General features: G+C 38.2%; 1 protein-coding gene across 4 annotated transcripts in view; it reads left to right on the top strand.

Moving 5' to 3' along the window:
- The window catches only part of TBC1D5 (TBC1 domain family member 5), a 327,211-nt gene that overhangs the window by 280,521 nt on the left and 31,869 nt on the right, over positions 1 to 14,821 (top strand). For all 4 annotated transcript variants that reach the window (XM_061996640.1, XM_061996639.1, XM_061996641.1 and 1 more), the window contains one exon: positions 238 to 401. In XM_061996640.1, coding sequence (XP_061852624.1) covers positions 238 to 401 — 164 coding nt within the window. The remainder of the gene's footprint in view (positions 1 to 237; positions 402 to 14,821) is intronic.

Below are 14,821 nucleotides of genomic sequence, written 5' to 3' on the forward strand. Positions count from 1 at the left end.
TGTGTGTTTATATATATATATCTATGTGTCCACCAAGAGTTTGTGTCTCATACAAAAATTAAGTTCCATGTATGTCAGAATAGTCTTAAATCTCACGGTGCATGCTGGCACACTTCTACGTTTCATTCTGTGTTGTGCTACCTGTGAATCTCAGTGAATGTCAATTAAGACAGGAAGTATTTACAGGGAAAAGAAACTGCCCATTGATTAATTTGTTACTTTATACTTGCTTTACAGGCCAAAGCTCAAAAAACATCAGTTCATCTCCAAGCATAGAGAGCTTGTCCGGAGGACGTGAATTTACAGGATCTCCACCTTTGTCTGCATCCAAAAAAGATTCCTTTTTCAGTACCATCTCCCGCTCCCGCTCCCAAAGCAAAACTATGAACAGAAAAGAATCGGTGGGTTCTTTAACTTTTTAATCTGTTTTAATGTCACACTGCATTACTTGTTAGAGGCAATCATTTCTCTCATTCATTAAGCACTTGCACATGGAATTGTTTCCCTAAGCACACTTTAATGGCAAAAGCAGAAATAAGCTATTTCAAATGTTTCTGTTGGGTAACATCTCCATTACAGCTTCCATCCCGTAATCCTGCCTAAAATGAAACTGTGAAAGCACCTGTTGGCTCTGAGAAAGAGAAGTCCTGTAAGTTTATTTGCTTCGTTGGAATGTTAGTGTAGTCCTGAAGTTAATAAACTGTTCAGTGGGATCCACAAATGCTCAGCAGATCCAAACATGTCCATCTGTTGTCCCTGAAACTGCATAATACATCAGAGGTTTCCCAGTGACTGTAGCATCTGTAGTCTGCAGTCACAGTTCTATTTCTTGCACAGCTCTGACCTTCCATTTGGCCGCAAGAAACTTATTTAAACAGATTGTTCTTAGCCAAGAAAATTGGCTCTTATCATGGATGTGTTCCAAAGAAATTCTTGTCCTATCAAAGATATTTTAGTAGCGCTACTTTGATAAACCCCATATGCCATGAAGTTGGTTGACTCTTGTTTATTTTATGTACACATTTCCCATTGTATTTCTGCTGATTAGGAACTTGTTACATAGTAGATGTAAAAGGTTGTTTTCTTTGTAGAGTGAAGGCATAAGGGTTTTCTCCATTCCATTTGCACAAACGTGCTTGAGTAACTTCCTACTGATTTCAATAAATAGGGATTGTAATACAACATTTCTGTATTATAGTATTCCTCGTTGTTCAGAGCTAAATATTGTGCAGAAATATAACCTGAACATCTTCACATTTTTGTCTTTAAACAGCAGAATCTTCAGTAATAGTCACATATTTCTGATTTATATTTAAAATGTTCTAATGAAATACACACCTTTACTCAGCTGTGTTCAGTTTTTGTTCACTGAAACAGAGGGTTTATTTCTTGTTGCACACGTTTTAACGCTGTCTGAAGAAAAGCTGTGTTTTGTGGTTAGTCAACAAGGTCCTGTAATTTTGGTTTGTGTCCATTTAAGACATTTTGACAACTTAATATCCCTAAGCTTGTCCTCGTGAGCTGAAGAAAAATAAATATACTGATGTTGAACTTTCCTTTTATGTGGTTTAACAAGATCTAAATCCAGCTTTCATTTGCAACTTTTGTCCAGGCCAAAACTTGGGGGTTTTGCACTAGTAGAGTTTAAGTATGATTCCTCTTTAGTTCTCTTATAAGAGACGTGGAAGAGTTTGCTGTAATAATATTAATACTCAGTTAGAATACATTCATGATTAACTTTTTTTTTTTTGAGATAAATAATTCCCCAAATTCCTGATATGTTATTAATGATTTTTACAAGGATTTTGGACAAAGGGGTATTCATTGTAGCAGATTTGTAGTTTCAGTAGGCTAGTAACTCTGATAAGCTATGCAGAGCATAAATTTTCAGAAGAATTCTTTGAACTGTGATACGTGTTTTATATTGTAGCCTTTTGTGATTAAAGAGCTAGAAAAGGCTTTAGACTACCAAAATCTATTTCCTTATGTTCAGTTTTTGACTGACCTTTAATATAGGAAGACGGAATTTGTAGCCACTCCAAGAGGAAAAGGTTTGTTTAAATCTGTTCTCTGTCACTGAAGACAGTGTTTAGATTTTGTTTTCCTCTCAGTTTTTTGATACTTTGTTTTCCATGTGGAGAAGAAAACCCCAAAGAGTTCATCCTGAGGTCCCAAAATAGGTGCATCAGAATTCACCAGTCTTATAGTTGCTTCATTTACAGTTGTTTTCGGGAAGGAAAAGAAGGCTTGGAAACATAATGGATTTGCATCTTTATTTTACTTATAAAACTGTACTGTTTTACATTATTGCTCTAATAATGATACAGATTTTGTTGTTGACTATTGGGGAAATTGACTTTGTTGGAACATGGCCATGCATGAATCACTTTTTAAAAAGATAGTTTTAAAAGCAGTCATTCCTGATGTAAAGGATGAAGGAGAATTCATTTCCCCTTCATCTCTGTACTTCTAATTAATGCCCTTCCCAAGCAAAGCAGAAGTGGAATACATACATAAAAATACACTCTTCAACGTGGAATTTAAAAAAGTTATTTTCCCAGACCAGAGGACATTCCTGTAACATTGTCATGGGATGAACAAGAATGTCACATCATCACAGATCCACCTTGAGTAGTGTGTCCATTTCAGAGTCTGGGCTCCCCAGTACAAAACAGATATGTTTATACTAGAGAGAGTCCATCAAAGGACCACAAAGACGACAATGGGACTGAAGCATCTCTCCTATGAGAAAGGCTGAGAGAACTGGGACTGTTTAGCCTGGAGAAGTCTCAGGGTAGAGCTTATCAATGTATATAAATATCTGAGAGGAGGGTGCAAAGAGGACAGAGCCAAGCTCTTTTCAGTGGTGCCTGGTGACAGGGCCAGGGGAACTGGGCACAATATGCAACATGGGAGGCTCTGTCTGAACATCAGGAAGCACTTTTTCACTGAGAGTGAGTGATCATAGGTTCTCAAGAAGGCTGTGGAGTCACCAACCTTGGAGATACTCTAAAGCCATCTGGCTACAGTCCTGGGCAGTTCTAGGTGACACTGCTTGAGTAGGGAGGTGGATGAGTTTCAAAGATCCTTTCAAATTCAGCCATTCTGGGTATTCTGTGACAGGAAAATGAGAATATGGCTTGTCTAAATTCTTTCCTTTCTAAAGCCAGTCCAAGAAGTTGGACTTTCTCTGGGAGAAGTGTGATCAAAATTGATGCTTAACTTGATTCATTGTCTCCAGGAGTGAGATTTCTGCCCATTTCTCATATTAAAGACTTCTTAAGGTAGTAACATTTGTGTTATATTTAATCTTTTAGATCTTTTTTTTCTCTCAAATGCAAGGATCAGTGGAGTGACTTCTTTACTGCTATTGTCACAAACAAATGTCTCTTGTTTTATTTAGTTAAGAAAGTGAATCTACAGCCTCAGGGCTGAATGCACAATATCAGATCATGTTTTGACAACTCATGCCAGCCTGATGTTTTTCACGTTACTATTAAGCGGCACTCAGCTTGTATGTTAATACGAGACACTTGAAATGTGTTTGAAAGTCGGTTTTGTGAGACAATTCCCTACACCTTTATATAGTTTGCAGCTTTCTGACAGGAATAACTTAGGTTGCAGTCTCTGGAGCTACCATGCCATGAGCAAGGACAGGAACTTTTAATATGTAATGCCTTCCAGTGCTGTTATCTTCTGGCTTGGTCCAGAAAATTTCCTCTCATAGCCTGCCTACTGCCCTCTCTTTTTTGGAAGAATTGGGAAATTGGGTTCATTTGTGGTCCTTTTATTTCTCATGATACTTCATTTACATCTCCAGCAACTATGGACAGTCTACCCCTCTTCTTGGCAAACAGCAAATCTTAGATGTTGATTCTGGCAGATATTATTGACTGGTCTCAGTTTCTGGAAGAATATTCTGTAAATTGCTTACAGCCATACAGACGTGCCAGAAAGGGAACTTTGAGTTGAATAATATAAACATTTTTTAAACTTTCATAAAAAGAAAAAACACGGGAGAGAGATGACTTTGACTGAAAAGAACATTTTGATTTGGAGAAACTGTATCTTTTCATAAGTAAATTTCTGCATAAAAGGTTTCAAGTTAAGAAAAATCAAATTATCCATTCAGAACGTGTTAGTTAAAAAGCTCCCAAGAAGGAAACATTTCTAAGGAAAATCTGTAGCAATTTATTTTCTTTGCTAAATAATTTACAAACATGGTCAATCAGAGTCCTCATTTCTTACCAAAATAGTCACAAGCAAAAGTGTCATGCATCATGCTGATTTTGAGTGCACAGACTTTTTAATTAAGTCAAATTTGGCAGCATATGCTATAGTCACCACAAGCAGGTGTAAACAACTGTTAACTGTCCGTGATTTACGTAACTAGTCTGACTGATTGAAATTTAGTTACGAGTACCTCTACAAGTTAGAAAATTAAAGTATGCCATTATTTTCAATTAAATAGATATCTGTTCTACTGATTTAGGAATCTGATTTTAAGCATACAAACTTGACATGTTTTGCTCAAATGAAAGTGATATATAAAAATCAAAGAGATAAGAAAATAAATACTAGGCAACCACACCAAAAAAAAACATGCTTGCAAAAATTGCTTTGAAGAAGAGCATACCTTTCGTGCAGGCTATCTTGGAGACTTTTTTTTATTCCCGTATATCTTTTCCTTGACTATTGTTTTTTAAATCTCTTTAAAAGGTTTCAGGCAAAATACTTGTCAATCCATACTTACCAATGCCAAATATTTACTTGGAAATATGAATGCTATGATGAAATGTCCTTTTTTAGTAAGCACCATAAAATGTGCCCAAAGTAAGTTAGCATCTGTGTGCAACAGCCGATTCCTTCATCGGTATGTTGGATATGTTAGTTCTAAAGTTAAAGACATGATCATTTTTCTCAGTGCCATTAAGTTTATCAAGCTTCAGTGCTTTAACATTTAACTGCAGTTAACACTGGAGGACATTTGTCTTCTTTATTCTCATGTGTGGGCCAATTCAGATACTTGAAAAATGTAATTTCTTTAATACCTTGGTGCTTGTCTGATTTTGAGGGTAGATGAAAAGAATATTAAATCTGAGATACTGCTATGTCATGTGAACAAAGTTCATAGAAAAACCCATGAGGTATTTTGGAAGTGTGATTCTTTTCTCTCTTGCCTTCCTAAGGCCCCTACAACATGCTGTAACTCAAATGAAAGAGCTGAAAACAGTACAAGGAAAAATAAGCTGCCTTTTAAAGTTTTTTATTAGAAATACTTGCAAGTTTCATATAATTTAGTAAAATGACAGCTGTATGCATGAGTTACAGCTTTGAATCCTAATGCTCCTTATCTTTTTTGGAGTGATTCATTTCAAGCAAAAGAAACTGTACTGTGATAAAACCAGGAAGTTAATTGCTTAGAAGGAAAGATGAATAAAACCCCAAGTGGCTCTGCAGTCCTTTTTCTCTCATATTATGAGCAATAAACATGTATATGAAGCAGCTCTGTGCGGCCATTTGGAAGATTTTTAAAATGTCAGTGTAAACTATTGTCTTTCTCTGGTACAAGAGATTCAGATACCTGCAGATGAATTATATTTTCCAGTAACTTCTGCATGGAGGTAAATTGGGATGTTGGGCAGCCTTTTAAAACTGCTGGGGAGAATTTAATACCAAAATCATGAATGAGTGAGACTATCAGCAATGTTTACGAAAGGATTTAAGTGACTTAAGATCCAAGAAGTGGGATCCTTCACTACACACAAGTACAAGGCTTGCTCTGTGCATCCTCTTTCCATACATGAACCATGAAGTTAGTAGCAATCATGAAGCATCTCAGTGGCAAAGGAAAATATATCTGAGGATTTGTGATGGTGGTTTGAGCTGCCCCGTTTTTCCTTTTCAGTGGAAGTCTAATCCCTTCATCTGCTCTTTAAGATAACACCACAAAATTACTGCCCATTTCTGTGGAGAGTCAAGAGACCTACACTGAACTCTGAACAAGAACAGGGACTTGGATGAGAAACATATCTCTAAATCAGGCTATTGTTTTAGCTGGGGGAAGGGTTGAACAGAAAGAGTTTCTGTATTTGGAAGATATGTTTTCCCACTGAAATAAATTGTAGGTATGTGTTTAGTGACTTGATTCTTGTTTTCAGCTATGTTTGGATAAATCAAATAATCCTCTATAAAAACAACAAAACCTGTACGTACCTTCTTTTAACAATGCAATATAAATAGTGTATGTTTGTAGTGTCTTCATAATCACTGTACTTATGTTTTGCTCTCCTTAAACTCTGAACAGTGTAATCAGAGATTATAAAAACCCTCAGTAATAAGATCTTGCTCTGGTCTGCATCCTCAGTCATGTTAGGAATCACATCAAAGATCAAATATATACAACCTGAACAGAGAATGGAACGGTGCAACTTTTTTTTAACTGATTCTTACAAAAAAAATTAACTGAGTACGAGTTTAACAAAGGTTATACTTTTGAGAGTCCTTCATGAAGGACTGTGCGTATGTTGTACTGTGTGTGTATGGAATTGCTTATTCAGGCAGCAAAATTACAAAGCATAATTACATAAATACATTGCACCTCGTCAGCCATTTCAATAACATTCAACCAAATACTTTAGTGATACTATATTGAGGCATGGAGTATGAACTTTATTTGTTGCAGAATATCTAAATGTTAATCATACCATATTCATACTCATATGCATTCAGGAATACTTGCCACATTGTTACAGTGAGCTCAAAAATCATTAAATGGTAGGAGTTTTTCCCCAGCTCATATTTCTCTTACATTTGCTGCACTGAGTTTATGTGGTTTTAAAGGCCTGCAGTGTGTGAGCCAGATGGGCAGAAAGTCCATCAGGTGTAATACTGAAACATAAGGGAGGAAGTGGGATTCTCATTCACGTATATGTTTATTTATAGTTATTTACAAAATATTTACAGTTATACCATCTAAATAAAGTAAGCCTCAGTTTTATTATTTATGAAGAAGTATTCCAATATGATTAAGTCAACAGTGTCAACAGCAGCAGTGAGAAAAACCTTTATCAACCCAGATGGGTTGTGGAGTCTCCTCTGGAGACATTCAGAATCCACCTGTATGGGTCCTGTGTGACCTACTCTAGGTGGTCCTGCTCTGGCAGAAGGGTTGGACGAGGTGATTTTTCAAGGTCCCTTCCAACCCTTACAATTCTGTGTTTCTGTGATTCCTGTTTAAAGGGATAATTTCTATTACCCTACAGCTCTTTCTGTTCTGTTCTGTTTCTTTTCTCTTACCAAGTGAAATACTACCAATTTTCTCAGCTATTCATTGCCTACTCATCCACAATCAGTTATGTAAAATGTTTTGCATTCCAGAGGTCTTCCAGATTTTCATGGGTTTTGTTTTTAAACTGTCTCTTGGCAGCCCCATAAGGCGATGCCAGCAGGTGGACTTGTGCAGGTAGATAAGTCTTGTCTCTGCTCAAAAAAAAAGTTTCTTTCCATCCCTGCTTTATTTGTCTCTAGGTAAGAGCTTTCTCTGTTGGTCTTGTTTATCCTTCTCCATCTTTCTGCTAAGGAGAGATTATCTGAGTTTAGGTGTGGGTTATTTTTCAGAGGAAAATACACTCAAGTTGTGAAAACAAGTCTTGCTCTAGTAGCACAATTGCTGATTTCTAGCTCTGTGATACTGAGACTGGTGCATATGGAAGCTGTTCTAGTAATGGATTCAACAGTGGGAGCTGCTTTGGAAAATGCCCAAGCTCGTGGTCCTTTGCCACTAACAGTTTCCAGGCAAGGTGGAACATGGCAAACCAAGCTGACTCCAACAGCATGAAATTGGCAAATTGAACTGTTTAAGATGGTAATTCAACAGCAGGACCTGGTGTTTAGAAGATGTGAGACAGAGTTTCAGCTATTTTCAGGATTTTAATTGAAATGGAGTGAATGTCAGGGGACTAGGGAGATCCTCTGAGGCTCCATTTTTCACTTTCTTCCAAATGTCACTATATGTAAATATTTTTAGCTTCTTTTTTTAGAATAAATCAAGTAAATAGATAACGTTGCATCAGTGCAATGAAACAAATATTTTGCCTCAAATCACTCATATTCTTAGATTCGTAGTCACTTAGTCTTCTTAGCAGAGATTATAATTTTTTATTGATTATAAATATATTTTTTCTATGTTGGTAGAACTAGAGGGCAAGGAAGAGGAACAGAAAGTTATTTGAGTTCAGAAGAAGAGGAGAATCAGCTGACTGCAAATTCTTATTTCTTATGTTTCAGCAAAGCTACAGATATATAATGCATTAAAGTACACATGTGTGTATATTTGACTGATCTTCAATAATCTGTTGGTTCTGTTTACACATGCATGGCTTGGGAAAGCATTGTGCAATGCCACTCTTTTTGGTGCTGTTACTGAAACAGAACTAATGCCCAAAGATATGTGCCTTTGCAGGTGAATGCCTTTGAGCATTTTAATTTCTTGGCAAATTTGTCTTGGTCTTATTGTAATTGAACATTTTTATCTGTATTATAAAATTCCTTTCTTGTTTTTTTTTAATACGTATTTTCAATCAGAGCCCTCCAAAACAAATAATTGAGCTTTTTTTTCAATGTTAGTACATAACTTGGTATAGCTTAGATCCTAGGAGTCATAGGGGATGTTTTGTTGATCTTTCTTTCATCTTTCATTTTATTTTCTTGTTTTTCTCAGTCCCGTTCCCTATCTCTTTCAGGGGGTTGTCACAGACATATGTTCACTACAGTTTATGCAGTGACAGTTCTGTTTGAGGTTTTAAAAGGAGTAATTATTCTTCTGTATTTACTTATTTGAGCAGCAGAGGATGCATTGTGCCCTGAAATTAATTTTGACAGCACTGCATTTTGAACATAGACTTCTAGAATTACTCTTTTACCTGATTCATTTGTGTTTAATATCCCCTGATGTATTTTGAGAAATATTGTGCTACCAGAGAGCAAAATATCTATATCAGAAAGGAACAAGTCAAAGTAATGGTAAGGCAGAGAAGAAAAGAGCGAAAAAATCAAGTATGCTTATGTAGATTTTGTATTGTCTGTGTTCTTCTTCATGGTGGATAACTACACCAACATTTCTTTTATTAATCTGACAGAGAACTTGTTTGTGCTTTAAGGGTTCTGATCTAGGAAAGCACTGAAATAAGTATGTAACTATCAGCAAAGTCCTGTTTGCTACTCTGAGCAACTATGCCTACTAGCACTACACAGTGAAATTAAGAGAGGGTTTATATAAAAGAGAAGAAAAAGGGAAAGGAAGGCATTCCTACTTAAACTACCTCATGCTAATCTTGAATTGTAGAAGTCTGAGATAAAATGATGTCAAATAAAAATAGGACTCAAGTTCACTGTGTATGCAGTCCGAAGGAGAAAAAAAAAATGTTTGCACAGTTAATCTGAAAATACTGTGCTTAAAATGTTTGACATTTATGAAAATATATTCAAAATAATTTTTAAAACTGGCAGTGGTAAAGATGGGAAGAACACAAAACTTAGAAAGGTGTATTTGAAAATATATTAAGCATGGGAACACTCAAACTAGCAAAAAGACATGGAAATATTTACAGCACAGGAAAATGGTACATAACCTCTAGTTCTGCAGGAATTAATACATAAAGGCAGTATCTGAACTTCTCTGTGTCCTCCCAGGGTAATATATCTGAAATAATTCCAAGCGTTTCACAAGTAGCAAAATTCTCAGAGTAACAAAGTGTATTACGTCCCTGACTCTGTTATGCTTGGCAAACTTGCATCTAACCATTTCATAGCCCCTTCCACAAAGAGGACATTTTCTCTAAATAGCTGCAAAGCACATGCCTTACAAAGACTCTCCTAAAAATCTGCCTTTCCATTGACAACCGTTTGGTTGCTAACATGCCAAAGCCATGTCTATAAGACTGACTAATATAGCCATATTGTTTCCATGTCCTCCCCATATGTGTGTCTGCAGCCATCTGTTGTCTCTTGGCTTACACTGTTCAGTCCTTTAGAGAAGCGGGTTTTTTCTTTATGTTTGTACAGCGCCCAGCAGAGCAAGGTCTTGGTCCTGATGAGGACTCATCAGTGACACAATTAAATAATATATAAGCTGTATTAGTAAATTAAATAAATTATAATTTTGGTTTTAAATCCACCATACATAATTCATTGTTCAAAAACAGTGGTTTCTGGTTTAAATGTCAGTGCTGTAGACTATTCTGTGACAGGCATAGATCATAAAAAAAATATGGGGGTGTCAACCAACATTCAGCTGTCAGGGATTCAAGATTAAAAGGTTAGATCTCTCATTTGTTCGATTCAAAAATGAAAACTAAGTAAATTCTCACAGAATTGAAACCAAAACCACTGCTTTTTACTCCAGGGAAATTTGCATAAAATTAAATGAGAAGCAGTTTAAGCCATGCATCTGATCTTGTTTGAAATGTAAAATGCTACTGATATCCAAAAGGTATACTCTGTGTCTATTTTGCGAGTAAGCACTTAAGTAGTGGTAACACCCTTAGCAAATGCCTGGGTTCAGATTTTCCCCGTATCAAATGTCATTTTTCATATGACTTTCCTCCGTTTCAACAACTCATCAGAGTTATTATCTAATTTGCTCTGCCAATTTGCCAAAAGCTCAGGAGATGTTTCCTTAGTGCTCTTACTATAAATACTGAAAGAACTGAAAATATGACTGGACAAATTAATATAGGAAAAGTAGCTATTTTATAGGAAAAAAAGCTACCTCTAGTTCAAGAAATCCCTGATCTGCAAATCTGCATAGTCTGGGAGAGTATTTTGAGGAGAACCATTACATGTATTTATCATGACACTTCATTACACTTAACCCATCAATGACCAGCACCAGACAAGACACCAGGAAGACCAGGCTGTTCCTCCAGCATGGTTCTGTCACTTCTTGTGTTATGTTTTAAATTGTAGCATTGTTGCATAAATACCTTTAAATACTCTTCTGTTTGAAGATAATTTCTTTTCAACCACACTTAACACTTGGTAGTGCTGCCAAGTCAATTCATAGTCCGTAATCAGCTTTAACATGGAGTTTTGGTGTTCTGAGTGATCATGAATGAAGTGCATGGACATGTATTGTTGTAAGACTTTGACAACAGAGTTTACTCTTCCTTGAGTTTCAGTGCAAGTAAAACAGGTAAAAATACATTTTTTTTCTTTCATTTCCTAAATCCTAAGACTGAAAACTAACTGTAATTATGAAAGACGTTGCAGTCCTGATTTTGTGAGTCTGTTTTCTGTACTTCTGTGTTAAACTGTATGTCATGTATTTGGTAGAAAATTTGCTTAAACTGGTAAAAAATTAGGTTGAAGAAGAGTAGCTTCTCCCAAAACTATATTTCTTCAGACCTCAGGTTGTGTGGGATGCTGAATTCCAGTGTCCTTACCTATGTCTGCACACCTTATTGCAGCTTGTAAAGCAATGAGCTGTAAAAGGGTAGAATTACAATGTCAAAACTGTAAAACCTGTTGTAATCTGTTCCTGAAGGTGCTGACCACTTTCAGTTAGTTACACCTGTTTTTCTGAAACAGTAACATTTGATGAAAACCAGGGTACAGTAGAGGCATTGCTGATCTCATTAGGAGCTCAGAAAAGAGGGAAGGACATAAAAAATTTATTTTCTTAGTCATCTTTTTAAAGAAGATAGATGAAAGGAGAGGTAATAAAAAGAGAAGAGGGAGCTTTGGAAAAAAAGGAGAGCACCAGAATTGTGTAGACTAGGGGAAAAAATAGCAAAGAAATATCAGGTAATTAATCATAAAGGAATTTGTTTTCACAGGAAAAGAAGAAAGGAAATATAACAGTGTAGGCAGAGTTCTGAATGTGGATAAGAAAAAGATAAATATGAGAAAACTAAATGTAAGTCAACTTTTTTGCAGATTCAGGAACATAATGGGAGATGCATATATGGAGGCACTCAAGTAGTCTTGCTTTGACTGGAGACATAAATATTAGCCTGCTTTGTATTGTTACTGAAATGTAAGTCACCATGGCCTCACATATAATCTGCATCATTTTCATTCTAGTATTCAAGATGTAACTGATTATATGTAAGGCTCTACATCATCTGTTATGTTAAAGGTGTGGAAAAGATTTTTAAGGACCCTGGAACTAAATTTCCAGAAAGTATTATTAAGTTGTTTTTCTGGAAGTTTGCATTGATTTGCACATACAATCATGAACCACAGAATGGTAGGGGTTGGAAGGGATGTTTAGAGATCATCTAGTCCAACCCCTCTGCAGAAGGAGGTCCATCTTGATCAGATCATACAGGAATGTGTACACGTGGGTTTTGAAGACCTCCAGAGGTGGAGACTCCACACCCTCGCTGGGCAGCCTGTGCTAGGGCTCCCTCATCTGAACAGTGAAATTGTTTTTCATTATGTTTAAGTGGAACTTTTTATGTTCCAGCTTCTTTCCATTACCCCTTATCCCATTATATACAACAGAAAAAAAGGTATGCCCCAACCTCTTGACATCCAATGTTTAGATACTTGTAACTGTTAATGACATTCTCCCTCAGTTTGCTGTTCTCTAGACTAAACAGCCCAGTCCCCTGATCACCTTGGTGGCCTTGCACAGAACTCTCTCCAGCAGTTCCCTGTCCCTCTTGAGCTGGGGAGCCCAGAACTGGACACAGTACTCCAGATGAGGCCTCACCAGGGCAGAGGACAGGGGACAGAAGAACCTCCCTTGACCTGCTGGCCACACTCTTCTTGATGCATCTCAGGATGTCATTGGCCTTCTGGGCCATGAGGGCACATTGCTGGCTCATGTTCAGTTTATTATCAGTGAAGACTCCCAGGTCTCTCTCTGCAGAGCTGCTCTCCAGCAGGTCACCTCCAACCTGTGCTGGTGCATGAGGTTGTTTCTTCCCAGATGCAGGACTCTGCACTTGTCCTTGTTGAACCTCATGAGGTTCCTCTCTGCCCAACTCTCAAGTCAGTCGAGATCCCGCTGAATGGCAGCACAGCCTTCTGGGGAATCAGCCAGTCCTCCCAGTTTGGTGTCATCAGCCAACTTGCTGAGGGTACACTCTGTCCCCTCATCCAGGTCATTGATGAAGATGTTGAACAAGACTGGCCCCAGAACTGATCCCTGTGGAACTCCACTGGCCACAGGCCTCCAACTCAATTCTGTGCCATTGATCAGCACCCTCTGGGCTCTGTCATTCAGCCAGCTCTTGTTCCACCTCACTGTCCACTCATCCAAGCCACACTGCTTGAGCTTTCTGATGAGGATGTTATGGGAGACAGTGTCAAAAGCCTTGCTGAAGACAAGGTAGATGACATCTGTTGCTCTGCCCTCATCTAGCCAGCTGGTTATGCACCCATAGAAGGCTATCAGGTTGGTCAAACAGTATTTTCCATTGGTGAATCCATGTTCACTCCCTCCAATAACCATCTTTTCCTTCATATGTTTATTAACAACATTGAGGATGAGTTGTTCCATCACCTTTCCAGGGGTGGAGGTGAGGCTGACTGACTTGTAGTTTCCCGAGTTGTCCTTCCTGCCCTTTTTGAAGACTGGAGTGACATTGGCTTTTCTCCAGTCCTCAGGCATTTCACCTGTCCTCCATGAATGCAAAAATGATGGAGAGTGGCTTAGCAACCACATCAGCCAGCTCCCTTAGCACTCTAGGATGCATCCCATCAGGTCCCATTGACTTATGAGCATTAAGTTTGGCCAACAAGTCTTTAACCCCTTCTTCATCCACCCAGGGCAAGTCCTCTGCTGTCCAGGCCATCCTTCTGTCCTTGCAGGACTGGGCTTCCTGAGGGTTGATCTTGGCTGCAAAGACCAAAGCAAAGAAGACATTCAGTAGTTCAGCTCTCTGTGTTCAGCAGTGAGCCCACATTCCCCTTAATCTTCCTTTTGCTGCTGATGTACCTGAAAAAACCTTCTTGTTTTCCTTAACTTTCGTGGCCAGGTTTAATTCTAAAAGGGCTTTAGCTTTCCTGTTTGCACCCCTGCATGCTGTGGCAATGTTCCTATACCCTTCCCAAGAAATCAGGCCCTTTTTCCACCTCTCATAGATGGCTGCTTTCTCCCTGAGTTGTCCCAGCAGATCTTTGTTCATCCATGGAGGCCTCCTGCCTCCTTTTCCTGCTTTTCTCCTTGTGAGGACACATCAAACTTGGGTGTGGAGGAAGTGGCGTTTGAAGATCAACCAGTTGTCTTGGGCACTTGTACCATCTAGGATCCTATCCCACGAGATCCCTCCACAAGTAGGTCTTTGAAGAGGCCAAAATCAGCTCGCTTGAAATCCAGGGTCACGGTCCTGCTTAGTGTCCTGCCTTTTCCACACAGGACTTGAACTCCACCATCTCATGGTTGCTGCAGCCAAAGTTGCCTCCAACCTTCACATCCCCAACCAGACCCTCCTTATTTTCTAGCACAAGGTCCAGCACCACACCACTCCTCAGTGGTTCCTCAATCACCTGTGACAGGAAGTTGTTGTCAACATTCTGTATGAACTTCCTGGACTTTGTGAGATTGGCTGAGTGACTTCACCAGCAAATACCAAGGTGGTTGAAGTCCCCCATGAGGACCAGGGATTGTGATCATGAGTCAGCTCTCAGCTTGGCCTCATCTTGGTCTCCCATGTCTGATGCCCTGATTCCTTTGATTTGCTGCTTGATTTGGTTTTGTTCTTTATAATGCAGCTCTCAACATTAGAAAATATTGAACTTATATGCTTTATAGGACTTGTTGTTCGTTAGGTTGACATTGATTTTTTTATTGTGGTTAGCTATTTAAATT

The sequence above is a fragment of the Colius striatus genome, chromosome 5 (assembly GCF_028858725.1).
Source record: "Colius striatus isolate bColStr4 chromosome 5, bColStr4.1.hap1, whole genome shotgun sequence".
In the NCBI taxonomy this organism is placed as follows: Eukaryota; Metazoa; Chordata; class Aves; order Coliiformes; family Coliidae; genus Colius; species Colius striatus.